We start from the raw sequence: 26,153 nt of genomic DNA, 5'->3' as shown, positions 1-26,153 counted from the left end.
TGTATTCTTAGAGAAAGAAGTAAAATCTAAGCATCCATGAGATAGTTATAATTAAGCTGCAGAATTAGCATTTAATCTGTTAGACATACCAGAACTTAAAATATGAAAAACTTGTGGAGCGAATTATCAAGACAGATGGATGTCACATAAATTGTATGTACTGAAGATGTTTATTTTTAAAGAAGATTTACTTAATTCTGATGTAGTAAAGTAAAATTTTTTTTTTTGGACTTTCAGCTCACTTTTGTATGTTAAAACCTGGCTAAAAGAAACAAATAGTCCTGATGTTCCAGTTAATAATATGCAGTTATACAAAGATCTTGGAGGTCTGGAAAAAATCTCAGGCTTTTCTGCTGCAGCTCAAAAAGTTCTTAACAGGCACTTTTGATATCTAGCTGCAGGATGTCAGTTTTCAGTCTCTTTTCTAATAATCTTTCTACAAATGAAAAAACTAAAATTACATTAAAGTTGATAGTTTTGAGAAAGCCACTTGCTATCAGTTCTGGAAAACCGTCCATTTAAGAGAGCTCAGAGCTTTTGTCATATATTGGGAAACAATCTTGATTGCTCTTTCTTAATTTGAACAATAATGGTAAATGGCTCAAACCTCCTCCTTTAGGATGGGAAGAAGTTTGAAACTATTTGAAAATGAAGTTTTTAATTGAAACAGTCAAGATAATCAATGCTGCTGCTGAATGAGGAAAAAAGTTATATTTATATTATCTTCAGATACTTATGAAGGTAAATCAAATATATTTACAAAATTTTTAAAAAACTCCATTACACTTTTTAATCAAAAGGTTAATGTTAGGTTAATTTTAGGATGAGGCTGTATGAAACAAAATTTTTGAAGTTTTTTAAACTCATCAAAAACTTGTTTATAAATTGAATAAGAAGCAACCATTCTCTGAATTGGTTCCAAGGCTAGTTTTTTTTTCATTATCTTCATTATTTTCTTTTTTTTCATTATTTATCTATTTCACTGCACCAAAAGGAAAATGAATTATATGCAATAATTGATTTATATTTTGAAAGCAAAAAATACTTTTGTTGACAAAAATGCTCCCCATCTAAATCCAAATTTTAACACTAAAATATCTTTTTTGGAGATACTATAGCGGCATAAAGTAAGTATACACCATTGAGTTTTGCATACATTTATTATTTTAAGCAATTAAAAACACTGTAAATTGTTGCAAACACAATTTTTATTTATCAGAATCATCAAAAACAACACTCTGTATCAAGAACATGCAGTTTGATCAATATTTAGTATGGTAACCTCGCGCTTTAATAACATGTTTCATACGGTTTGGCATTGACTCAAACAGGCGAGTAATTGTAACATCATCAATATTGTTCCATGCATCTTGCAAAATTAACCAAAGACTATCCAAGTTAGATGGCCTCTTTCCTTCAATGTTCTTTGCCATAACGCTCCACAAATTTTCAATCGGATTCATGTCCGGGCTCTGAGCAGGCCAACCAAGTACTGCCACCTGATTACGCCGAAGAAAATCTGTGATAGTCTTGGCCTTGTGGCATGGTGCATTGTCATGCTGAAAGAAGAACGAGTTAAGTTGCCCAAACAGTGCACTAGCAGAAGGAAATATTGTGTTTTGTAGTACATCAATGTACTGGTGTTGGTTCATACTTCCAGTACATCGATAAAGGTGCCCAAGCCCATAGCCAGATATACACTCCCAAATCATTAAACTCTTTCCTCCATGCTTGACAGTTGGCGCAATACAGTTTTTACTGAATTTTTCACCAACTCTTCTTCGCACAATTACTTGTTTGGAACTAAGGAACAACTCAAAAGAACTTTCATCACTGAACAGGACATGTTTCCAATCATCTACTGTCAAGTCTTTGTGTGCTTTGGCAAATGCCAATCGTCGACGAACGTTTGTAGCTGAAAGCAGTGGCTTCTTTGCAGCCACACATCCACGAAGACCTGCTTTCAGAAGGCACTGACGTACAGTTCGAGTTGCCAGAGTAACCCCATGTTCTTCAGAAAGTTTTCGACCGAGTTGAGGGGCAGTGAGTCTACGATCCTGCAAGGACATTCGAACTAACACTCTGTCAGTGTGTGGAGTTGTTTTCTTTGGTCTTCCAGATTGCCTCTTATCAGCTGTTGAACCAGTTTCGATATGTTTATCTATTATTTTCTCAATACCCATTGGTGTTGCTTTAAGTTCTCTGGCTATTTTTCTTAAACTTGCACCTGTTTCTGTCAAGAACACTGCGCGAAGTCTTTCTTCTGTTGTCAGTCGATGATATTTGGGCATACCTTCAAATATAAAAATGAATAATTACACAAAATATATCAGACAAATGGCCAAATATGAATAATAAAAAACCAAAGACATCAATTAATCAGTATTAGCTTAAACTAACAAATTGTAACTAAAAATTCTCTAAAACCCAACATGCATCTCAACAATGGATAATAATAATTTATTAATGACTTGGCCTAAAGTCAAAACTGGTCAGAACCATTTTGAAAGTTTTTAGGACAATAAAAAAAAGTTATTTGTTAATTGTTATTAAAAACTTAATTATAATAACAATACTATAACATTGTAAAACAATTACTAACCTTGTCTTCAAAATTTGCACAATTAAACAATACAAAGTTAACTCTTTAAAGTTTAATTTTTACTACACAACATGAGTCACACTTGCTATTGTAAACAGGAAGTGCAAAGAATATTGATTAAGTAAATTCACAGAATGCAATAATTGCTTCTATTATGTTTCTAAAAATAAGAAATACCACATTAAACTATTATTTTTACGATTTGGGTAGGGTGTATACTTACTTTCTGCCGCAATAGTACATCAGTGTAAAAATGTGAATCCTTGAAACAAATTCGGCTCAAAATCATTCTACAACACTTTTTTAAAAATAATACATTGAATATGTTAAGGAACAATTTTTCATGCAGCCAGGTGTAAATTTCTGACTTTTTTGATTTTGGCCAGCCAATTTACTTTTGAGTTGTTTTAACAGTAGAAAAGATAACTATCAGAAGATTTCATGCTTTAAATTTACGACCTCAGCCAGCAGCTACTGGTCCCAGATTGTCTGTAGACCACCAAAGAAACAGACTGGTGTTTGCAAGGAGGCAGATGAATTGGGAAATACATGTATGGGGACAGGTCTTATTTACAGATGAGTCAAAGTTTTGCCTTGTAAGTTCTGATAACCCCCTAAGCTGTATAGAATACCAAATGAAAGATATTTTGCTTGTAACATTCGAGAAACCACTTTACATGGAAGCAGCTCATTGAAGGTATGGGGCAAAATATCTTTAACAGCTCGCACAGAGCTTTTTATTGTTGATGGTGGACGTCTGACTTCTCAACGATACATAGCAGACATTTTAAAACCTTTTGTGGTACCTTTTGCACTGTACATTGCAGATAGATTCCTTCTTATGCAGGGTAATGCTAGACCACATACGGCACATTGTTACTAAATAATTAAATAATGTTAATATTCAAGTTTTGGAGGGGGCAGCTTGCATATGAACCCAATAGAGCATCTTTGGGACATAATGGGATGCTGTGTTAGAAGCCAACATCCACCACCTAACAGAAAGCTGCAACAAGGTCTTATCTGCGTTTGGGAAGGTATCCCTTAAGAAATGATTAGACTTCTAATTGAAAGTATGCTACAGTGCTGTCAGGCTGTAATAACATCAAGAGGTGGTAACACTAGGTATTGATAAGTCAAAAATGTTTCAATTTAACCATGTTGCTTGAATATTCTGCTGGCCAGTTTCCTAAAATCCATTTTTCATAATCCTCCATTTGTTTTGTAAAGTTACAGTCAGTGCAACTCTGTTAATTAGAATTGGAATTTTTAATGTAATTAAAAGCAACACTTTGAACATGCAACTTCATGTGTATCTCTAAAAAAAATCAGTGCCCTTTCAATTCACAAAATATCAATTCCATAACTATTATTTTTAATGCTATTGTTTACTTAATTTTGTGTTGAGTTAGTAGTAAGAAATTTGCTTATTAAACTTAAACTTTCTTACACTTAAAAAAAAGTTGTTGAAAATAATCAAATTTATACTTTGTTTTACTATTTACAGAAACCACATACAACAGTTCGTTTTTTTGACCGAGGGGTGTGTATATTTATCTTAATTTTATTTGTACTTTTTAATGAATTAAATTATTAATGAAATTTTTTATTGGATACTTGCACTTTTCAAAATAACTTTCTTTAATTTTTTTTGATGTTATTTTGCAGGAGTTTTATACAGTGCACAATGAGGATGCCATATTTGCTGCAAAGGAACTTTTTAAAACAGCATCTGTTATCAAAGAGTTGGGATCAGGTGACTTTTCAGTCATTTTTATTTAAATCATTCAGAAAAAAGTCTTTTTATTTAATGTTAACAAAGAAAAAAGCTTAAAGTTCCAAAGTGTTGAATAAATTTATTTGGACCTGTTTATCTGATTTTAATCCAAATCTCTATTTTAATGAACTGTCATACTATTTAAAAGCTTGTAACTGAAGCAAGCTGTTAAGAAATAACTGCTCATTTTCCCATAGTCTACCTAATGTTTTTTACCTGAAATAAAATAAAGTATGAAAGAGGTCAGTTTTTTCTAAGTTACCATTTCAGAATGTCTAATGCAAGGAAGTTTAATGCACAGGAGATAGCACAGTATATATGTTAATATATATATGTATATATATATATATATGCATATCACTATGATAGCATATAAATATATATTTATATGTTATGATAGTAATATGTATATGTATGCATTTATATACATACAATTAAGTTATAGCTTATTATTTTATATACATGTAAATATATATTTGTAATGTATATTTACATGTATATACTTTTATTATATTAAACTTACAAACATTTGGTTTTATTTTCACAAGAATCTTTCATACTATCTGAAATATAGTATCTGCTAGTAGCCTGTTGAAATACAGCTATCTAAGGGTCTGCGTCTCGGAATCGATTTCTCGAAATGAACCGGGAAACGCGTAACTAGACGAGAAATTTCCCGGAAAAAAATAACGAGACAAAGGAAACAATTATCCCGGAATAAAGATATAAAACGGGACATAATTTTTTTCTCGGAATTTAAAAACTGTGTCCCGGATAATAACGAAACGTTACGAGACAGATCAATTATATTAACTAAGGGTCTGCGTCTCGGAATCGTTTTCTTGAAATGAACCAGGAAAAGCGTAACGAGACGAGAAGTTTCCTGGAAAAAAATAACGAGACGCAGACCCTTAATATTAACTAGATATCTTACTCGCGCTTTCACAGTGAAGAAAATTTTTTGCCAACCAAGTTTGTTTTGCCAGCCAGAAATGACGCACAGTGACTCAAAACAGCAAAAAAATGGCACTAAAACCCTCACAGTTTTTTGGTAAATATAGTGCTCTTTTTTAAATAATATTAAATTAGAATGATCATTTATTTAAAAAGTAAAAACAGTTTTTTAATAAAACTTATATTTTACAATTTATGATTAAAAGAAGTTAAAAATTTAAAATTATTTTCAAAGAAATCTAAAAAATAAGAGATTTTTATTTTGTAAAAATGGAGAACTTTTAATCTAAGTTAAAGTCTATATTTACTTTGAAGATAATCTTGTAACTTTATATATTTTTTGAATTTGAGTTTTTTACTTGTATCTTGAATTTGAGTTTTTTACTTGTATGACTTGTTTCAACATATCAAATATAGTTTCAAGAAACATTTTTATCATCATACGCTACATAGAAATTTGTTTAAATGTTTTAATTTGAATAATGATTTACTATTCAAGAGGTGCTAGATATTTTAAAAAATAGCATTACTTAACAACTTCAATATTTCCTGTATAATATACAAGTAACATTTACTTAAACATTATAGGGAACGTCATGTGGTAATTGTCAAAGAAGTTATAACATAAAATGTTAAACAGTGTAAAATGAAAAATGATACAGAGTACTTAAAAATGTTTCTGATATATATTAATGATTTTAAAAACAACAACAACAAAAAGGTTAGATCTTATCCCGAATATACGTGAATTAGGAGTGGATAAATTACCATTTTGGAAGGATTTACTTAAGGAAACCAAATAAAACTGAAGAAATTAGCAAATAGAACATAAACTAATGCTACTTTAGATAGATTTATTTCAAAAGTGAAGAAAAAAACTAAAACAATGTGGTAGAAATTATGATTCTTTTATAGAAAAAGAAGACCAATGGCTTCAAGAAAATCTTATGACCAATAAAAGTAGCCATTTTGGTTCTGGAAAACGCCATAAACAATGGGTGGTCCTTAGAGAGCAAAGGAAAAAAGAACTAGGTATTGAACATCATGCTCTCTTGTTAGTCTCTGCAAAAAGTACACTTTTTAAAAAAAGTCAAACGTTTTATTGATCAAAAAAGTTAAAGACACTTTGGATAAAATCTTTCCCTTAAATATGAGTGTAAAACAAACTCTTGCATTAGAAGTGAATACTGACCTCGGCGGTAAACAATATTAAATGATCAGAAACTTAGCCATTGGACATATATTTATCCACTTCTTACACGATATTTTAGTGGAAAAAGTTAAATACTATCCCAAAAATATTTTTTTCCCCCTGATTTCAGTTGCTACCATTAACTTTTATAAAGCTGTGTTTATGTAGATGGTATAACAATATCAATAATAGCAGCTGAAATAAATAATGGTAATTGTGTCAGAAATTCATAATTTAAATTTCACATTAAAGATTAACTAGTATATCTTGTTATGTCTCGTTATGTCTCGTTAAAAAGATGTAAATTCCGGGAAATTGTAAAGCTCCTTTTTTGTCCGGGACATCTCGTCTCGTCTCGGTATCGTCCCGGATTTCGACTGAAAATTGAAAATTGTCTCGATATTTGTCACTAATCGGGACAAAGCTTTTAGGATCGTCTCGTCTTGTCTCGATTTAAAAAAATAACGAGACGCAGACCCTTACAGCTATCTGAATGTCTGTTTCAGTATTTCAAAAGTCATTGGAATGAACTGAAGAAGACTATCAGTTAGCAAATAATTCTTTACATCATAGTATAATTTGCCAAACATAAATTGACCAGTTATTCAATCATTTAATTGCAATCATTGGAATGTTTTGATTTAGTTTAACAAAGTTTGAAGTAAAGTCCTAAGTTCTGTGAAATTGTTTTGGGTTAACCAAGATGGCAGCCAAATTTCCAAACTGGCTTCACAAAACCTTGCTTTCATTCTCTTAATTGATTAAAAATTGATTTAAAAATTGATTTGATTAAAAATTTAAAAAAATTAAAAGGCGTTTTTTTTCTTACAATTGAATGTTTTTACTAGGTCATAAAAAGATTGCCTCAGTGGCTTTGAGTAAAAATAATTTTGAGAAATTTATACGAGAGTTACTTCTCATTCGCCAATACAGAGTTGAACTTTATAGAAACAAAAGTGGGAAATCCAACCAATGGGATCTTGTTGGAAAGGTAATTTCTAAATTTGTTTTTCCTAAGCAAAATTGATTTCTTGAAATGTTATGTCTTTCAATGTTATGGTGATTTTTCATATTTTTGTTTGGTCTATGTTAATGTATGTAATATTAGTAATGTGTTGATGTGCATAGGCATCACCTGGAAACCTGCAGCAGTTTGAAGAAATGCTTTTTGGTAACAATGAAATGTCTGACATGGCTGTTATTTTGAGCTTAAAACTTTCCACTGATGGATGTGGTCAAAAAGTATTTTATACTTTATATATACACTATAGACATTAAACTATTCCTTATATTACTTCACATTAAGTTGTTCTAGATAGTTTTTTTTTGCCATTATGTGTTTTGAAAAATTGGCGCATTTGTTATATGTGGGGGAAAAAAAATCTTGGCAAAAATTTTTGATCACATGTTTTACCTTGTTTCAGGGTAAAACATGTGATCGACAAGTTCAGAATTGTTAGTTGTTTTATTCAGAGGATTGTATGCATGTTAAATGTGAGTCTTGTGAGTTTTTTTTTTTTTTTTTTACCTTTTCTTGTAAAGTTTATATTTTTATTTAGTTATTAGGAGCAGCTTTTGTGGACTTGACTGAAAGAATGCTTAATGTCTGTGAATTTGTTGACAATGACCAGTTCACAAATTTAGAGGTTCAGATTTATAATTGATATTTCAAAGTCCTAAAACTTTATTAGTGCTTTTTCATGAAAAGGTTGTTATAGATTACTATTTTTTAAAGTTTAATCTTACAAAGCCTTCTAATTATTATAATTTTATAAAAAGTGATTTAGAATTTAATACCAACTTATTCGGGGCAATTGGATCTCCATAAAATTCTGCAACTGCCTTGTAATTTAAATCCTGACTATTATTTTAAAATAACAAACACAAAAAATTTGAATTCTGCACCCCTGCTCTTTCAAATTTTTTAAGTATGATTAAAAATTCTTGCCATAAAATGCAAATTTTTTTATTAAATTAGTTTATAAATTTAGTTTTTAGGCTTTATAGTCAACAGATGAAATAAGTTGTAATTTCAATGAAAGGTTGCTCATTGTTTAGTCATTTTTTGCTTGTTTTGGTTTGACTATAATTATTTAAAAATGTTACATATTTAACTAAAATTGAGATGACAAAGTAGCTTTTTTCTATTTTGAGAGTAGAAGGTCTGAACAGCCAGGGTCCATAAATGAGCTTTATGGAACTTTTAGAGTTTTACCATTTTTTCTAACCAATGTTTTGTGCTAATGTGATAAATCACATTGAGTATTTTATTTTAACTACTCAGCCTTCTACCTGGAAATCAAAAATGGTAACTAAGTATAAATTCAAAAGTATAATTTCTTAGAAATATCTCAAAAGGATAGTTTTTTAAAATGAGGGGGCATTTTAGGAGAGAAAAACATCTAAAATGTTATAATCCAATAACTGTTTCAAAAATACATTACATACTGAAGTTCATGAAAATAAAAAATGTGTTTAATATTTTTGAAAAATGAACATTTTTTGATGGGCTTACAACTTAATATTCAAAGTAGCTGATTGAAAGTTAAAGTACAGATGGCTCTGATGGTTTTATACCCTTTAGTGGATTCAAAAAAATAAAGCAAAAAAATCAAACTTTCCTAACGTAATAGAATCTATGCCAGACTTTGTGCAACCCTTCGTCTTTTGACAAATAGTGTTTTTATTTTAGTTATTCATTTTCTTATAGGCATTTATTTTGCAAATTGGTGTTAAAGAATGTATTGTTACTCATCAAGATTGTGTTGAAAATGGTGGGAAGCTGCAACAGGTTCTTCAACGATCAAATGTTTTGATAACTGAGCGTAAAAAAAGTGAGTTTCTTTCAAAACTTAATTTTGTCTTTTTTTTATAAGTAATCTCATTAATAACAGTGACCAACACAAGTGCCTCAAAGTTTAGATCTTTTCTTGGGTATATTTAACCTATGAAATGAAGTATATACAAAACTTTTTAACATAAGCCATAATTCATATGCTTGTAACTTTATAGTTGATTTTCAATCAAAAGATATCCATCAAGATCTCAATAGACTCTTAAAGACTTCATTTGGCTCAAGTGCTTCCTTACGTTAGTATATTATATTATTTTTGTGTAAAATCTTTTTGATTTCATTTAAAAGATTTTGTTCTCTGAAAATAAAAAAGAACTTTTTTAAAATTTATGTTTGCTGATATAACTGTTGTATTTTTAATAGTTTTAAATGTATTTTTAATAAGGATGTTTTTGGGTTTTTTAATTTTTACTATTTTTAGGTGAAGTTGATTTGCTTCAAGCTATGATGTGTTTATCAGCTATTATAAAATACCTTGAAGTGTGTAAAGACTATTAGTTTAAACTTCTTTTTTTTGTTTTTTTTTTTGTAAAATCTCACATGTGAGAATTTGAATATTCAATTGAAATTTTTAAAGTGAATTCTGAGAATTCGATAATTAAAAGTTTATTCTAACATTTTTTTTTGTTTAAATTATTTTTTTTAGCTTTTATCAGATGAATCAGTGTTTAACCAATTCTCAATCAAGATTTTTGATTTAAATCAGTTCATGCGTTTGGATGCTGGAGCCATTAAAGCTCTAAACATAATGCCTATAGCTGATGATGGTAAGTGTTAGATATTGTTTACTGATTTGTATTTAGACTTTAATATTTGAGCCAATTAAGTTTTTTTTTTTTTGAAGGATAAGTATATTGATACCAGTGTTGAATTTTTTTCATATAAAAAATTCAACACTGGCCTTTGAGGTTTAATTCCTGTGTACAAATTGTTATCTTTTATTTTCCAATTTTTGATAAGTCATATATCCCAAGTGAAATAAACTGGAAAATAACAAAAACATTTAAATGAAAAAAAGTGTTTTTTTTAATTTAAATCTTTTATTTTCCTATTCTGAACTCTTTCTATATTTAATATTGCTTTAGAAAAAAACCTTTTAAATTCATATTTTGTTGTTGGGTTGAAAAGCCAGAATGCACTTCTGGAAACAAAATATTATTTGATTTAATGTATGAGTTTTAGGGGGTAACAAATCAATGAGTGTGGTTGGTTTATTGAATAATTGTCGGACTAGCCAAGGGCAGCGTCTGCTGGCACAATGGGTTAAACAACCATTGCTTGATCATAAGAAGATTGGTGAGCGCCTGTTTGATTTTTCACATTTTAACTATAACAATTTGAAAACTTTTGGAGTTGTCAAATTTTTAAAATTTTAAGCATATTCTTATTAAAAAATTATCCTCGATAAAGAGAAAAGTTGGTTAAAGCATTTTGTGTGAATATAACTAAGGTTCAGTAATCTGCTTATTCACATCAGGAAGTTAAAAGAAAATTTTGACTCCTTTTGATTAGAAATCTATTAGAGTTTTATTAATAAACTGTTTTATTTCTGGATAAGTCAAGATTTATTTGACTTTGAGTCTTTTGTATAAATTATGCCACTTTTAGAAGAAAGATTAGACATAGTGGATGCCTTTTTTAACAGAAGTGATACTCGGAAGACAATACAGGTATTGTAATAAAAAGTACTTTGTTAGTATTTGTAAACTTAAACTATAAATTTAAACTAAAATTTATGAATGTTAATTTTACATAAATAAATTTTTGGGACCTGCTTCAGCACACTGACTGATCAGTTGTTTTGATTAGTATGGAGTCAATTGCTGCAACCAAAGTAATTAGAATTAACTTGTCTAGATGCCTTGTGTTAGAAATCTTTTTTTTATTTTTAGTGGTCATAGGTTAATTACAGTTGCAAAACAAACATCACAATGAAATCTTCAAAAAAATTACAAATTTAATATAGCAGTCCTTTTTTCTAAATTAATTTTTTTATGCTAGAAAGAAATTCTTGCCTTCCTCAATGTACAGTCTCTAATATAGGCTAACAAAGGTATAGAGCTACTTTAAATAACTACTAGAAACAGTGTCATTATAAGTTGAGAAAATGTATAACTATTTTCCCTGCCCAATTTAATGGCCTAATGGATATTTTATTAGAAAAAAAGGATCTTAGGTGGAAATGTTTTTTTTTTTTGAAAAGCACTTTCTTCAAGATTCACATGCAAGTACATTAATTCACATGCAAGTACATTAACCAGGTTTTTCCTGTAAAAAAGTAATAAGTTATTCTGGTAATATAAAATGTAAAAAAAATTTTAGATTAAAAGAAAATTTAAGAAATGTACCAGAAAAAATCTGTGCGTGTTCTGATGTGGTGTTTACGGAAACCGTACATCATTTAAAATAGCTAATTGTTTTAAAATGTCATTGTATTAATGTTGTTCAATATTTAAACAACTCTGTTATTAAAACAATTTGCTATGATTGAAATGTCATCAAATCAAGATAAGAAGCGAGAAAAAATTTTGCATTAATCGTTGAAAATCCTGGTGTATCAAACAAAACAACTTCTAAAGAGCTGCAGATTGCTTTTAGAACAGTGCAGAGTGTTGTGAAACGATTTAAGGACACTGGTACAATCATAAGAAAATCAGGAAGTGGAAGAAAAAAATGTTTTGTTAGACGAGATCTTGGTAAAAAGGTAAAAGATGCCTTAGAAAACCGGAGATTTCTGTACAAACATTAGCGAATAAATTTAAGACAAGTGCTTCCACTATACAAAGAGTAAAGAGAAATTGTGGTTATAAATCTTATAAAAAGAAAAAAGTTCCTCGTCGTGAAGAAAAGCAAGAAGAAGCAAACTCGATGTTCAAAGTTGCTCTATAAAAAACTGTGCTCTATAAAAAATCTTGTTTGATTATTGACGATGAAACTTATTGTGCTGCATATTTCCAATCTCTTCCAGGACACCAATATTATTCAGCAATTAATTGCAAGAAACTGAATTCCAATTATAAATGCATTGAAATGCAAAAATTCGCTAAAAAATTCTTAGTTTGGCAAGAAATTTGTGAATGTGGTGAAAAAAGCTCTTGTTTTGTGACTACGAGAACAATTAACACCAAAATATACATAAAAGAATGCCTCAAGAAACGTCTTTTGTCATTTTTAAGAACACACACGGGTAACCCGTTATTTTGGCCCGATTTAGCATCATGTCACTACTCTGGGACAACTTTAAACTGGCTTAGAGAACATAAAGTAGATTTCGTTGAAAAACACTGCAACCCACCAAATTGTCCCGAACTACATCCTATCAAAAGATATTGGGCTCTTGTCAAAAGAAAACTAAGGTTCAATCTAAAAGAAGCCAAAAACATTAAAGACTTCAAAAATAAATGAATGAGAGCTACCAAGAAAGTCCAGCCGAAGACTGTGCAAAAGCTGATGTCGAGTGTAAAACGCAAAGTGTGTGTGTTCTCAAGTACAAAACTTCACAAACTTTCTTAAGTGAAATTTAATAATATTAACATATGTACTTTCAAAATATACATAACATTCAATATCGAAATACAATAGTTAGATAGATATCCTTTATAATGTGCTCGCAGATTTTTTCTGGTACATGTCTTAGAAAGAATCTAGCTATATTTTTACTTCTACATGAGATTTCATGATGGAAACAAAAACTTTAACAATTTCGTTTGTTACTTTTTTTGTTGACAATTTTGTTTACAGAAAATATTGGCATTACATTTGCTTGATGTTAAAACAACGTGTTTAAACATCAAGCAAATGTAATGGCCTGTCTTAGTTTCTAATAAGTTAATGCATTATTAATAAAATAGTGCTAATCCAAAATGATGATCACCTAAAATTGGAATCAATAATGATTTAAAAAGAAATACTAAGATTGTCATGAAATCAAACATAGAAAATGACACCTTTTTGTGAAATGATTTTGGGATGAACAGATAAAAGCTGCTAGTTATCACACAACTTCTGTTAGGAATCATCCATTAGTTGTTAGGTTTTGTTGATTGCTTATTAATAAGTCTGCATTAGCAAAGAGCCTCTAATGTATTAGGTTTATTTCTAGAGGAACAGATGTTGGAGTCCAAGAAGGTTAAGAAATATTGAAAAACAACTGGCTAAAATAAATGTTGTAAGAAAGTTCAAATGAGAAAATTTCAGAGATTCAAGAAATATTGGAATCCCTGAATCCCTTAAATAAAGTTTGTTACTATTGAAATAATTGATACTTCTCATAGTAAAAATGCCCATCATTTGATGATTTTTCTAAGAAATCTTTTTTTTTTTCTGACAAAGATCTTTTGAGCATGCTGTCAAGTAACAAAAACAATCTTTTTAACAAATTTCAAACAAATTGTATTAAAATTCTCTATTTATATGTAGGAAATCTTGTTTTAACAGTTTTATAGTGATATATTTGTATTAATACTATTTACAACTAATTTTTTTCAGTTGTGATTGCCTTTTTTATGCTTTCTCTTATTCCGATTGCTGCATCAGTTTTTAGTAGTTGTCTGTATTTTAATATATTCTACAAAATAATGGTATTAGATATTTCACAACAATGCAGTGAATATGTACTTTAATCTGCAATTCAATCTCAGCAGCAGCATACCCCAATGTGAGACCCCTTTAATAGTATAATTGAGAGTAGCACAGTGAATCGTTTAAAGTAGACAAGTGAGCAGGTGTGATTGCTAGAAACGAATGACAATATTGACTTATCTATTTACCAAGGTTCATTGGTATGAACTTGGACTTTGTTAACATTGACAACAAAAAACATCATTCTTAACTTCAATGTTGACTTTGTTTTTTAAACTAAATATTTCAATAAAAAGTTTTTTTTTTTTTTTTATAATTTAAAAGTAACATTTGTATTAATTTTTAAAGAAGTGCTACAAATTTTATATGTAATTTATAGTTTTGCAAATAATAATTGTTTACTGATGCTTGGAATGTCAGCATTTTAGAATCAGACACCATTCTAAAGTTTAAGAGAGCACTAAAACATCAATATGTTTTGATTACTCTGCTTATTCCAGCACTATTTTTAAAACACTATGAAACTGTGGTATTTCAATTTTATCAGTTAGAAATTGTATCCTTTTATTAAATTAATGATTTATTTTCAAAACAAGTAAATAAAGTGTCTGAGGATTTTTAGAAGAAAAAAGTTTTTATTATCAACAAAAAATAAAATTAACAAACAAAAATAAAATAAATACTAGAAAAAAAGTTCTTTGACAATTAATATCAACTATAAAGATTTTTTTGAATTTTTACTTATTTAGAATATTATAATGTAGCAGATTTTTAGAAATACATAATCTAGCAGGAATTGGTTAAAAACTCCTTTAATTTTTTGTCCAATATTACATACTTTGTTAAGGGCCAAATGTCAATGATAAAATTTGTATTATAATGATAAATTTTAAATTAATAAATGTAACACAAAGATAAAATCATGCAATTTTAAAAAGAAAATTTTTTTTTTTTACTGTAGTTATCAGTAATAGATTTAAAATATTTAAAAATTTTAAAAAGCTTTGTTTGATCACTTTGTAATGACTCTATCATTATAATGATAAAGTCATAATAATAAGATTTTTTTTATCAAGTGAATTTTTTTTAGGAAACTTATTTGAAAAGAATTCCTGATATGGCACGTATCTCGAAAAAGTTTTCAAGAAAAAAAGCATCACTTCAAGTAAACATTTATAATTTTTAGCTATCACTTTTGTTTATTTACATACACTGCCAGCCAAATGTTTGAGACCACATGAGAGTATGTAAAAATATTTATTCAGATGCAAAAATATTTATTTACAAATTGTGGTGTTTACTTGAAAATAAAACTAACTTTGAAACTGGTAGAGCAAAGCTGAAAGTACCAAAGACTTGTTTTCATCATGTGATTCAGCAATACAGATAAAGTGGAAATAATCAAAATCTTCCTCAGTCAGGAAGGCCCTAAGTTACAGCAACAAGAGAAGAAAAGTTTATTGTTGTACCCAGAAAATGAGATAGACAACTCACAGCACTAAATAAGTGAACAATTTCAGGGATTGGGAATCAGAATGAAGAATTTGGAGTTGAAGAGTTCAAGGTTTTTGGAAGAGTCAGAGTTAAGAGTCGAAAAAACAAATGACCCCTAACTGTTTTTTTTTCAATTATAAGTTATTATTTTTTATTTACAAAAATAAAGCTTTTTTATTTATTTATTTTCTTACTTCATAAAATTAAATGCACTTGATTTTAACATCATAAATTCCTGTTCATAATTCTTTGATTAGCAATCCCCAGTGAGGTATCTACTAAGAAACATAACAAATTTTAAAAATTTGACAATATCAAAACTCAGTTGAACAAGTATGATTATTTGATTTTTGATTATTTATTTTTGATTATTTGATTATTGATTATATCATTTGATTATCTGATTATTGGGTAATCAGTCAGCTGGTTTACTGTTGGGTGATGGTTTTTGGTGAATAAAAATAGGGTAATCATGGTAAAATATAAATTCTCATCACTCCAATTTTATTCAATAAATAAGAATTTTAACTTAGGCCAATGATCTGTAAAATACGAGACTCGTATGCATATACTTGGTTAATGCAGGTAAGGTAATTAATGTATTCTTGTTAATCTTTAATTTTTATATATCAATAGCACTACATTAAACATAATGCCAAAAGCCTATTTTAATTCTAGTTTTTTGACTTTTTTCCCTCTGTTGCATAAACAGGTGAAAATCAGTTAGAGTTGGGAATTGAGTCAAGAGTTGGTTTTTCATAATTCACTCAGGAATTGATTTTTTTCTCCTGGCTCCTCATCCCTGAACAAAATTTTAAATAAATCTGTATCTCTTATCACAGTTAAAAAGCATCTTCAAGAATCTAATCTGTTTGGTTGAGTTGCTACAGAAAACCATTTCTTTGACTAGAAAATAAGAAAAGAAAAAACAAAAAGGGGTTCTTGCTGTGAATTAATAACAGAAGAATTTAAAAAGTACTTTGTAGTGATGAATTGAAGTTCAAAATATTTGCTTAAAAAAGAAAAGTTTACATTTGCTGAAAATACAAAGAGAAGATGGAGAGTGTAGTGCCTACAGTGAAGCATGGTTGGGACTCTCTCGTGGTTTCTGGTGTTAAAGATTTAGTTAAAATTGATAGTATAATGAAAAAAAGAGGAACATGATAGAATTCTTAAAGAAAATGAAAACATTTAGATTGTAATTAATTGTTACTGAACATTGATCCCAAACATAACTTCTTAGGTTATTTAAAACAAAAAATCAATATTTTGCAGAACATCATCATTGAAATGAGCTGGACAGAAAATCCTGTGACTAGCATCTGTCATCAAAGGAGAATATGTTGAATATATCTTGAAAAATATTTATTACAGTATATCACTTAAAACCAAAACAATTTAGTAGCTCAAACTTGTAAAAAAAAGTAATGAAATCTAAGGGGATTTTTTTTTTAATTGAAAAATACAATAAGACATTATTTAAATCTTGCTACATCCATTTTAATTTTATGTCTTTTAGTTAAACATAAAATTAAAATGGATGTAACAAGATTTAATGTTAGGCTGGTAGTGTCGTTTTTTTAGTAAATTTTGATAAAGTTTCATATCTTTTTGTAGGATTGTGTGCGTGTTTATCAAGCAGTCAAGCAGTTACCATATTTATTATCCACATTAGACTCATATGATGGTGATTACAAAGCAACTCTTACTGATGTTTTTTGTAAACCATTAAGTGTAAGAGTATTCTACAGTTTAAAAAGGAATTTTGATTGCTGATATTTTATTCTATTTACATTTGACTTATTGCAAAAAAATTAATGTTTTTTATTTTTTTCCAGGATTTGGTTAATGACTTTTCAAAGTATATTGAGCTCATAGAAACAACAGTTGATTTAGAAGATGTAGAAAATCACGAATATTTGATTAAAGCTGAGTTTGATTCGTCTTTGCAAGATTGTAAAACAACTATGGTTGAAATTTCTGAACAGCTAAATGAATCATTGGATGATGCTGCTCGACTTTTAGGTTTAGAAGCTGGAAAAAGTATTAAACTTGAATCTAATGCTCAAATTGGACATTTTTTTCGTGTTACATTAAAAGTGAGAATTTATTGCATAGTGAATTTTTTCTTGAATGTTCTTGATTTTCAAGCTCTTCTTCTGTCGTAATTTTGAATTCAGTAATTCAATTTCAATTTCAATATGATTTAGGAAGAAAAAGTTCTAAGATCATGTAAAAAGTTCACAACAATAGAGACACGTAAAGATGGTGTACGCTTTACTAACTCAACGTTAACTCAATTGAGTAATGATTATCGTAGCCAGAAATCTTCCTATAATGAACTTCAAATGCAGCTAGCTAATGAAGTCATCAAGATAGCAAGTAATTTTTTTTTTTTTTTTTTTTGTTTTTCTAGCAATTAAGTAAAGGTGTAAAAAAGTATTTCAATAATATTTAAACAACTCACTTTAAAATGAAACCAACCAAAAGTAAAGCTCTGTGCCAATTTTTCAATCAGTTTGATCATAGCTAATTTAGTTTGAGGTCATAATTATATAGAAAACAAAGTTGTTCAAGTTTTCTGTTTTTTTATAGGTGGTTATGCTGATCCGATGCAAGTACTAAGTGATCTCATTGCCTATTTAGATGTTCTCCTCAGGTATTGTTTTTATAAATTTATTTTTGTCTATACTTGTCTTTAAAACAAGTACTTTCATTTACTGGATTATTTCTTCTTAGTCATTTGTTTTATGTAAATATAATTTCATTTAACATAAATTATTATGAAGTTTATATTAATAATATTTATGTCAAATGAAATTATATGTGAACCTCTATGTATGTATGTTACATGGTTATCGTGTCATTAACTGTACAATCTTTTAACTTGAATTATAATAATGATTTGTTAATATTTGTAATAAATATTTTTAAGCTTTGCTTTGGTTGCATCACAGGCTCCAATTCCTTTTGTTCGCCCTAAAATATATCCACTTGGTAAACTTTTTTTCATACATAAAATTTTCTTTGATTTTTTTAAAAATTGCTCACTTGTAAAAATTTTGTTTACCACCATTTTGTTTTGACTTAAAGATAGCAACAAAATTATTTTGAGAGGTTCTCGACATCCATGCTTGGAAGTTCAAGAAGACATTGCATTTATTGCAAATGACATTAGGCTTGTCAAAGGTATTTTTTGTTTTAAAATTTTAAAATTATTAGGTGTTTTTTTTTTTAATTGTTTTAATGGACCATTTGTTTTTTTATAATATTTTTATAGTAAATTATGAAGGCTGTAAGAAATTTTTTGTAAAAATTTTTAAGAAATACTTAGAAATAACTTTGTTCTATTTTTTTTAAAGTTCAGGTTTAAAAAATTGAATATCAATCAAGTACGTAAATATCAAACTTTTCTGTATTAAAGGATTTCTATTACTGAAATAGGGTTTTGAAATCTAAAATGTGGTGCTTATTCAGTGGCTTTTCATTTTTAGAAGTTTCTTGACTCTCTGACTATTATTCTTAATGTTATTGTCTCCTTATTTTAGTGTTTTTGATTCAGTGTTACCATTTCAGAAATGATTTTTATTGTTTTTGATAAGTTTTAAATTTCTCTGGTGTTGGTAGAAAAAGAAAGATTGTATCTTTAGCAAAAAAGGAATGAAATAAATAAGTCCACATAAATTTACTGAAATATGATTTAGATTTAGAGTAAATTGTGAAATGATTATTGCAAAAAAGGTTTTGCAAAACCTTTTCAAGAATTATATTTCAGAGATGTGGTGATGATAATTCAAATTGAATCGTTGCAAATCTCTTGTTGTTAATTGAGTACAAAGATTACTCTTTGATATAGTGTTTGAATCTATATTATCAAAACAAAGACCTTAATTCTGTCTTGACCTTAAAGTCCCAATCATCAATACGTTGCATGACTAGCTGTGTCATTGTAGCTGCTGTATCACCATGGGGCTTTGGGATATTTACCATTTCCTGTCCAGAAACTATTAATGATAAGTCAATTAGCTTGACTAAAATCACAAACTGTTAAGATGTCAACACTAAAATAAAATATCTGCTAGCAGGTCACACGACTAAAAAACTCACATGAGTTTGTGTTAAAAGCCAAGAATTATATTCTCTTGGGAGAAAAAAAAAAAGAAAATTTCATATTTTGGAACATTCAAGTGGATTGAGCAAGTTTTAAATGCTATAATAACTTGATAATATTGTAATCTCTTGGTAATATTTTGTTTACAGAGTCTCCATATGAGCCATCATCAAATGTTGTGTTGAAAAGAAATCATTTTGAAATTGTCAATTATGGATGGATGGGTTACCTTAGTAACTATTTCCACTTGATATTATATATCAACTCTTTTTAGTTCAAAGTTGTTCTAAATTAACATAGAATAAAAGTTTATTCTTACTTTATGGAATAAAAGAAGCTTAACAGAGGTTCAAGAAGTTAAGTTATAAAGTTATAAAGTAATGCGTTAACTCAATAAGAATTAGAGAATTTAATATTTGGATTAATTAAAATCACATTAAAATATAACGAGTTTATTTGTAATTTACAAGATTGCAATTTGATGTCTTATCAATTAACTTTTTTTTTTTAATTGGTAAATGATATTGAAGGCATAATTGCTTTCAACAAAGTAATGTTGGCAAATGTTGGGTGCCAATACATTTATTAAAAGTTATATCATGGTACATTTAATGAGGTTTTGTATTAAAATTCTTATTTTCTAGAATTTAAAAGATTTAAAGTTTGCTGGCTTAAGAGAAGAATATCATCTAAATCAAATCCATTAGGCAAATGCTGCCTCATTAACCATTGTTTTGATTTCTGATTTATTAACATCCAATATTTGTAAGTTGTTTTCCAAAACATATCAAGCCACGATAGTGCAATAGCTGTAGTCCATATGTTTTCGTATGTTTCTGATTGAATTAACAGTTTTTTATTAAGCTTACAATCTTCGAATGGGCAGCTTTCTTGTAAGTGTAAAAAGTTAACAGAAATTATATTTGCAAAGGTGCTACTCAGTTCCCAACTTCCATCGTGTTGCATTATTTCTATAAGATTCATGTAGCTTTTCTTAGCAGGTCTGTTTCTGTTTGTTGTTGCAGTGAGTGGGTTCATAATTTGCCATAGTTTAATCCCATTTGAAGTGTAGTTGATTTCTTTTGTTATGTCGTATTTTAGCTGCTTGGAAATGTGAATACTTTCTTTTTTTGTTGCTTTTTCAATTCTAAATATGTATAACTATATATAAGATTATGTATATGATAAATGATATATGTAAGGCAAGAAAAAAGTTATGTTACAAATATAAAGTATTATAATAATCATACTTGCAAATGCAACCTGTTTTACCTGTTGTTTTCATTAGTTTCTCCAACTTGTATACTAGTTATTTGTTTGTCATTGCATTTGTCATCATTTAATGTCAATATGGTGTATCGTGATGGTATGTGAGAAGAAATGCTTACTTCTGCAATAAGTGATTGGACATAACTTCGACTTTTAATCTCTGAAATGTAGAATATGAAAAATATTAGGATATTTAGTTCAGTTTTTGTTAAAACATTAGGATTTTTAGTTAAGTTTTTGTTAAATTATTAGGATATTTAGTTCAGTTTTTGTTAAAATATTAGGATATTTAGTTCAGTTTTTGTTAAAATATTAGGATTTTTAGTTTAGTTTTTGTTAAAATATTAGGATTTTTAGTTCAGTTTTTGTTAAAATATTAGGATTTTTAGTTCAGTTTTTGTTAAAATTAAGTTAGAGTTTTTTTTTTTAAGAAATGAAGAGAGCATGTTAAGGGTTTTTAAACCTTTTTATTAAATCGATTGGGTATGTGTTAAATAATTCTGATAGGACAATAAATGACAATCTTTATGGTGTTTTAAAGATCTAAAAGAAATTTGTAAGTTTTTTGTTACTGAAAAAGAAAAAGTTTTTATCACAGTAAGTTTTTTAAATATGTCGCTCAATAAGTTTCAGTTAGTTGCTTTTATTTCTTACTAAAAACTGTTTTATTTCTTACTAAAATACATCTAAAAACTAAATGTATTTGAAGACTCACCAAGCATTTCATCGAGGTCAAGTTGCATCTCAAGGTCTTTAATAATTGATTTTGCTGCAAGCTGATGCATTACTGTATTGTTTAACTCGCTTGAGTTTTGCACATTGTTAAAAAGCAACTGGAAAGGTATAATTCTCTTAAATGATTGTTTGCCCAGCTGACCAGACAAATATATTAGAGCTTGACTAGGATGTAGCTGCAAATTGTTTACATCGCCGATTTCAGATTGGCTTATTTCAAACATTGATGAAGCACTAAATGTCCTTGAGTTTTCGATTATTGGGGGATTTCTGCCATGACATGAACGTTTTTTGTTTTTAGTTGTTTGTGGCATACTCTCTACTTTCCTAATATCTGTTGTTATGTCTTCTATTATTTGTTCTAAATCGTTTTTTTCCAGATCTTTTTTTGAATCTGATTGATTCGACTTGCTTGATGATGTACGACTGAGCAGTCTTTTTTTTAATGTCCCCGGAAGTGATGATATGCCCTCTGAAGGTGAGCTTTTGTATTTTGATTTTTCCGATACAGTATTTGCAAATGAGCGTAGTTTGCTGATTAAAGAAGTCATTATTACTTTTGGTTTTGAGTTTTTTTTACTCTGAAGATTTTCTCTCAATAATTCTGTTTCGTCATCACTTTTTAAAATAATTTCACTTGTTCTTCGAAGATTTGATGATGCTGATTTCATTTGCTTTTCATTAATTTTGCATTCATCTACTTTGTAATGTAATTCTTCGTTTTCAAAATAACCGCTGGAAGATATAGAAACGCTTTTTCTTGCAAGATCATCTTCTAAGTCACTCGACCGCTGGTCAGTAGAAGAATGTCTCCCAAAACCGCTATCCCGCCATTCATTGCTTATCTTTTTTTGGCGTGTCTTAGGCCATGTGCATTGTATCATTTCCTCCTGAAGTTGAACCCATTCATACAAATGACTTCTTTTTTCGGTTACTTCACTTTCTAATAATCTACAAATTAAATCTTCATTTGAATAATCAAGTAAATGGGTGTTTGCGTTTTTATTCGCTAATGCTTGAGTTATTTTTCTACATTTCACTTTATTATTTAATGTAAAAGATTCGCTCATGTAGCCATCAGAAATCTTATCCTCACAGTATTTTGATATATGAGGGGATCGTGTTTCCAGACTACGACAAGAGCTCAATCTAGTGGGATAACCTGGGAACGAAAATAAATGACTGCTTGTATTTGACATTTCAGAGTTGGTGCTACTTGTACTATCAGAACCATCTCCGTTATTTTTACTTTTAAGAAATCTATCTGAACCGTGATATTGTAAATAATGTTTTTCGATGTCAGAATAAATTTTCAGTTCGGGGTCCAAGATGTCATGGTCAATTTCATCTGGATGCTTAGATATTTTCCAAGACTGTATCCTTTCGATTGATTTTTTTTTTTGTACACAATTGTGTTCTTGAAGTTTAGTAGCTTCGTCTTCAGTCAAAAACACTTCATTATCTTGTTCTGAGTTTTTGTATATATTGCATTTTTTGTCCAGCACATCGTTTTCTTTTTCTAAAGTAAGGTCTCTGCTTAAACAGTTATCAAATACTAGTTCCTCGATTGGATCAAAATCTTCAAACCAAAATTCTTTTATCGAGTTACCAGATTCCAAATCCCTCTCATCTTCTTCCTTCGTGGCAAGAATGGCAAATAGGTTTAATCGATCTTGAAGATAAAGCGGTGGTAAGTTTTCAGGTGTATAGATGACATCATATGCGTCTGGTAATATCCAAGACACTTTTAAGTCAGTAATAGCTGGTTGAAGTGCTGTGTTTAAACTTTCAATAATCTATAAACAAAGTTTTATTGATGGTAATTAGAAATTGGGTTATTTTACATGACAGCTTCTCAGCTAACACAAAACGTTCAAGTACGTTCGAAGAACGTTGGAAACGTTCTTAAAATGTTCTTAGAACGTGCCTGACCGTTTCTAACGTTCTACGAACGTTTCTTGAACGTTTTGTGTTAGCTGGGTTTAAACTGTAATAAGGCAATTAATGACATTTTCTGTTTTTATAATAGAGGATCTTTATACAAAAGAAATTTTTTTACCTTAATTTGTAGGTTTTCTTCTTCGTTAAATGTATAATTTCTTGCTTTTGTTAGTGAGGAAAGAGTTTGTAGAGAGAAAATTTCATCATCTTCTTCGGTGCAAAATGTAAAAATCCTATATTTTTATAAAAATCAAAGTAAACGAAATAAAAAACCCAAAGTCTGAATTAAGTTTAAGTGCAGACTAAAAACAAATCTGAATCTATTCAATTACCGGGCTATGTAGTGTTTCTTTCTGACCACTTCTAACGTTTCTTGACATTTGCCTAAGTTACCCGATGTAATTAACAGTACCTGTTTAGGCACGTGTTCTATTTCCTCTGTGCTATAAATCCATTTAACAGCTTCAAGTAAGGAAGGAGATTTTAAACTATTGGTATCTGCATCTAAGTATTGCAATGCTGCTTGATGGCTGTTTTCATTGTATACCTGAGAACACGAAAACAATGGCTGTCTGTTAAGATTAAAAACGTTAAAGTAAGAATTTTTAGGAAGGCTTTTTATTAACAACATCCAGCTATCTTTGAAATCATTTCTTAATATTTCGTTATCAGTATTGCAGTTAACAATGAAGAAAAATTCTCCATTTTGCTCTATCGGGGGAGCAGAATTAAGTTTTTCTTGCTGATTTACAGAGATGTCTGGTGAGTAACTGAGCATCAATATTGGGTTGCTCATGATATTACTTATTGGATTTTTGTTACTTCTTTCGGCGTTTTGTTCACATGGTTCTTCAATAAATATATAAGGTTCCCGAGGTCGACACAAAAACATTAGAAGTTCGAAGGCATAATCTGTAGGAACATAATTTTCAGGTAGCGATACGCGAAGTTTCGATCCAGACCGTGAAAGTGGCGGTGCATCAACTTGTATAGGATGAGTATTTGATTGAACGCCACATAATAAACATGGCGCTTCAATAAGTATTTCGATCTGAAAACTGTATCCCAGCGTTGATTCTGCGCTCATTTTATGAGCGTGTTTTATATCAACTTCTGTTACTAGTTTAGGAGAGAACGTTTGTGGTAGTTTGTAATGAAGAGCATCTCCATTTAATGTCATAGATATTTCACTAACTAATGTAACCTGGATTTCCACCAATACCCAGGGTGCTATGTTACCAATACAAATGTTAAACACACCATCTTGCATCTGCTCTTTACCAAATAAGATTTCTTTACCCTCGATTTCTTGGTTGTGAAGTATGTTAGCAGTAATATAGTGTCCTTCAATCAAGCATTCAAACTCAACTAAAGCGCTGTTATGGGAGAGTGGCAAGATAAAGAGACCTTCAATGCTAGTTCGATGATGGTTATAATAAGTCAGCATAGCAGTTGTTCTCGATGTAAAACCTTTTATTTCTGCGAAGATCGTTGATGATCGCAACGGAAGTGGGTACGATGTTGCACGGTTGAGTAAGCCGGACATTACTCTTGCTGTCATTTAGATTTATTTTCTAAATGAAATAATTTTTCAAGTTTATTATACATGTATCTTTAATATATTTTTAGATTACATATGTGTTTATGCGTGCGTTGTTGTAATATATTGATGACGTATTTTATAATAAATTTATTATCCCTCAACCTTCAAAGAATATACATATATGTATAAAATATTGCATAAAAATATTTACAGATATATATAAAATGTTTAAAAAAACAAATTGCTTATGACCAATAGATATACGAATAATAGTTTTAACATTACCGAAAAGTCCCATTCATAAAAAAAAGCAGCAATTTGGACTCGAAAAAAGATTTCTGGAAACATTTTCTTAAGGAAAAACCTTATTGTTATAAAAAACATACTGCAGGGGGTCTTTAAAAAGCGGTTTTTATATTTCTAATGGTATTGAAGAAATTCATTTGACCCCCTTTTTCATTTGTACACAGATGTGACATACAGAGAGAGAGAAAAGAGTTGTTTTATTGTAAACTGCGTCATTAATTATGAACGAAAATTGAAGAGAAAATCTTTGGTGCAGCTGATAATCGAAGTTTGAGTTATCCAATTATTTTTCAATAGGTTTCCAGAGGTCTTTTTTGCTTGCTTAGCTTAATTAAATTCGTAAACATGAAGTGTTTTTTTTTTCGAATGAAAATATGTTAACCAAACTTTTAAATTCATCTAAATACACGATGAGAACGCTTTAGAGACACCCAGAAGAATTTTCAAAAAAAAAAAGAAAATCTGAAAAACTATTATTCAATTTCTTGTTAAAAGTGAAAAAACTAACAAATCGGGTTTTTGCTAATATCGTTTTATGTGCAATTAAAACGAGGTGGACGTTTGATGCTCTGTATCTCAAGTTTTTTTTTGCAAAACACTTTGTTAAACCTTTTAATCTTTTACAAATGAAGATTTGAATGGAAGCGAGTCTTAATCTGATTATGCTTACCAACAGTTATAAAAGGCGACGACATTCAATATTATTTATGCAGATTTTATCTTTTTTAGCTTATTTTTTATCAGTCTGGCTATGAAAATGAAAGATTACATTTGTGATACTTTCTCTTATCAAT

At 29.2% G+C, this 26,153-nt stretch overlaps 2 protein-coding genes across 3 annotated transcripts in view; one reads left to right on the top strand and one right to left on the bottom strand.

Moving 5' to 3' along the window:
* The window catches only part of LOC145180344 (DNA mismatch repair protein Msh2-like), a 32,172-nt gene that overhangs the window by 3,983 nt on the left and 2,036 nt on the right, over positions 1–26,153 (top strand). For both annotated transcript variants that reach the window (XM_090083041.1, XM_090083042.1), the window contains 18 exons: positions 4,110–4,145; positions 4,271–4,358; positions 7,374–7,516; positions 7,654–7,767; positions 8,085–8,171; positions 9,236–9,359; positions 9,538–9,615; positions 9,801–9,859; positions 10,026–10,146; positions 10,562–10,675; positions 10,988–11,049; positions 15,051–15,125; positions 17,072–17,188; positions 17,293–17,553; positions 17,665–17,836; positions 18,050–18,113; positions 18,390–18,451; positions 18,548–18,643. In XM_090083041.1, coding sequence (XP_089939167.1) covers positions 4,110–4,145; positions 4,271–4,358; positions 7,374–7,516; positions 7,654–7,767; positions 8,085–8,171; positions 9,236–9,359; positions 9,538–9,615; positions 9,801–9,859; positions 10,026–10,146; positions 10,562–10,675; positions 10,988–11,049; positions 15,051–15,125; positions 17,072–17,188; positions 17,293–17,553; positions 17,665–17,836; positions 18,050–18,113; positions 18,390–18,451; positions 18,548–18,643 — 1,873 coding nt within the window. The remainder of the gene's footprint in view (positions 1–4,109; positions 4,146–4,270; positions 4,359–7,373; positions 7,517–7,653; positions 7,768–8,084; positions 8,172–9,235; positions 9,360–9,537; positions 9,616–9,800; positions 9,860–10,025; positions 10,147–10,561; positions 10,676–10,987; positions 11,050–15,050; positions 15,126–17,071; positions 17,189–17,292; positions 17,554–17,664; positions 17,837–18,049; positions 18,114–18,389; positions 18,452–18,547; positions 18,644–26,153) is intronic.
* On the bottom strand, positions 20,043–25,405 carry LOC145180342 (uncharacterized). Its single transcript, XM_080055213.2, has 6 exons — positions 25,339–25,405; positions 23,843–25,084; positions 23,629–23,743; positions 21,550–23,365; positions 20,838–20,994; positions 20,043–20,712 (listed from the first exon to the last, which is right to left on the bottom strand). The coding sequence occupies exons 2-6, from the start codon at positions 25,069–25,071 to the stop codon at positions 20,199–20,201; spliced, it is 3,831 nt and encodes a 1,276-aa protein (XP_079911339.2). The 5' UTR covers positions 25,072–25,084; positions 25,339–25,405; the 3' UTR covers positions 20,043–20,198.

Source organism: Hydra viridissima, unplaced genomic scaffold, assembly GCF_058129835.1.
Source record: "Hydra viridissima isolate aposymbiotic clone 2 unplaced genomic scaffold, HvirCarnegie_v1 scaffold_3, whole genome shotgun sequence".
NCBI classification, from domain to species: domain Eukaryota; kingdom Metazoa; phylum Cnidaria; class Hydrozoa; order Anthoathecata; family Hydridae; genus Hydra; species Hydra viridissima.
This window is presented reverse-complemented; position numbering and strand designations above follow the sequence as displayed.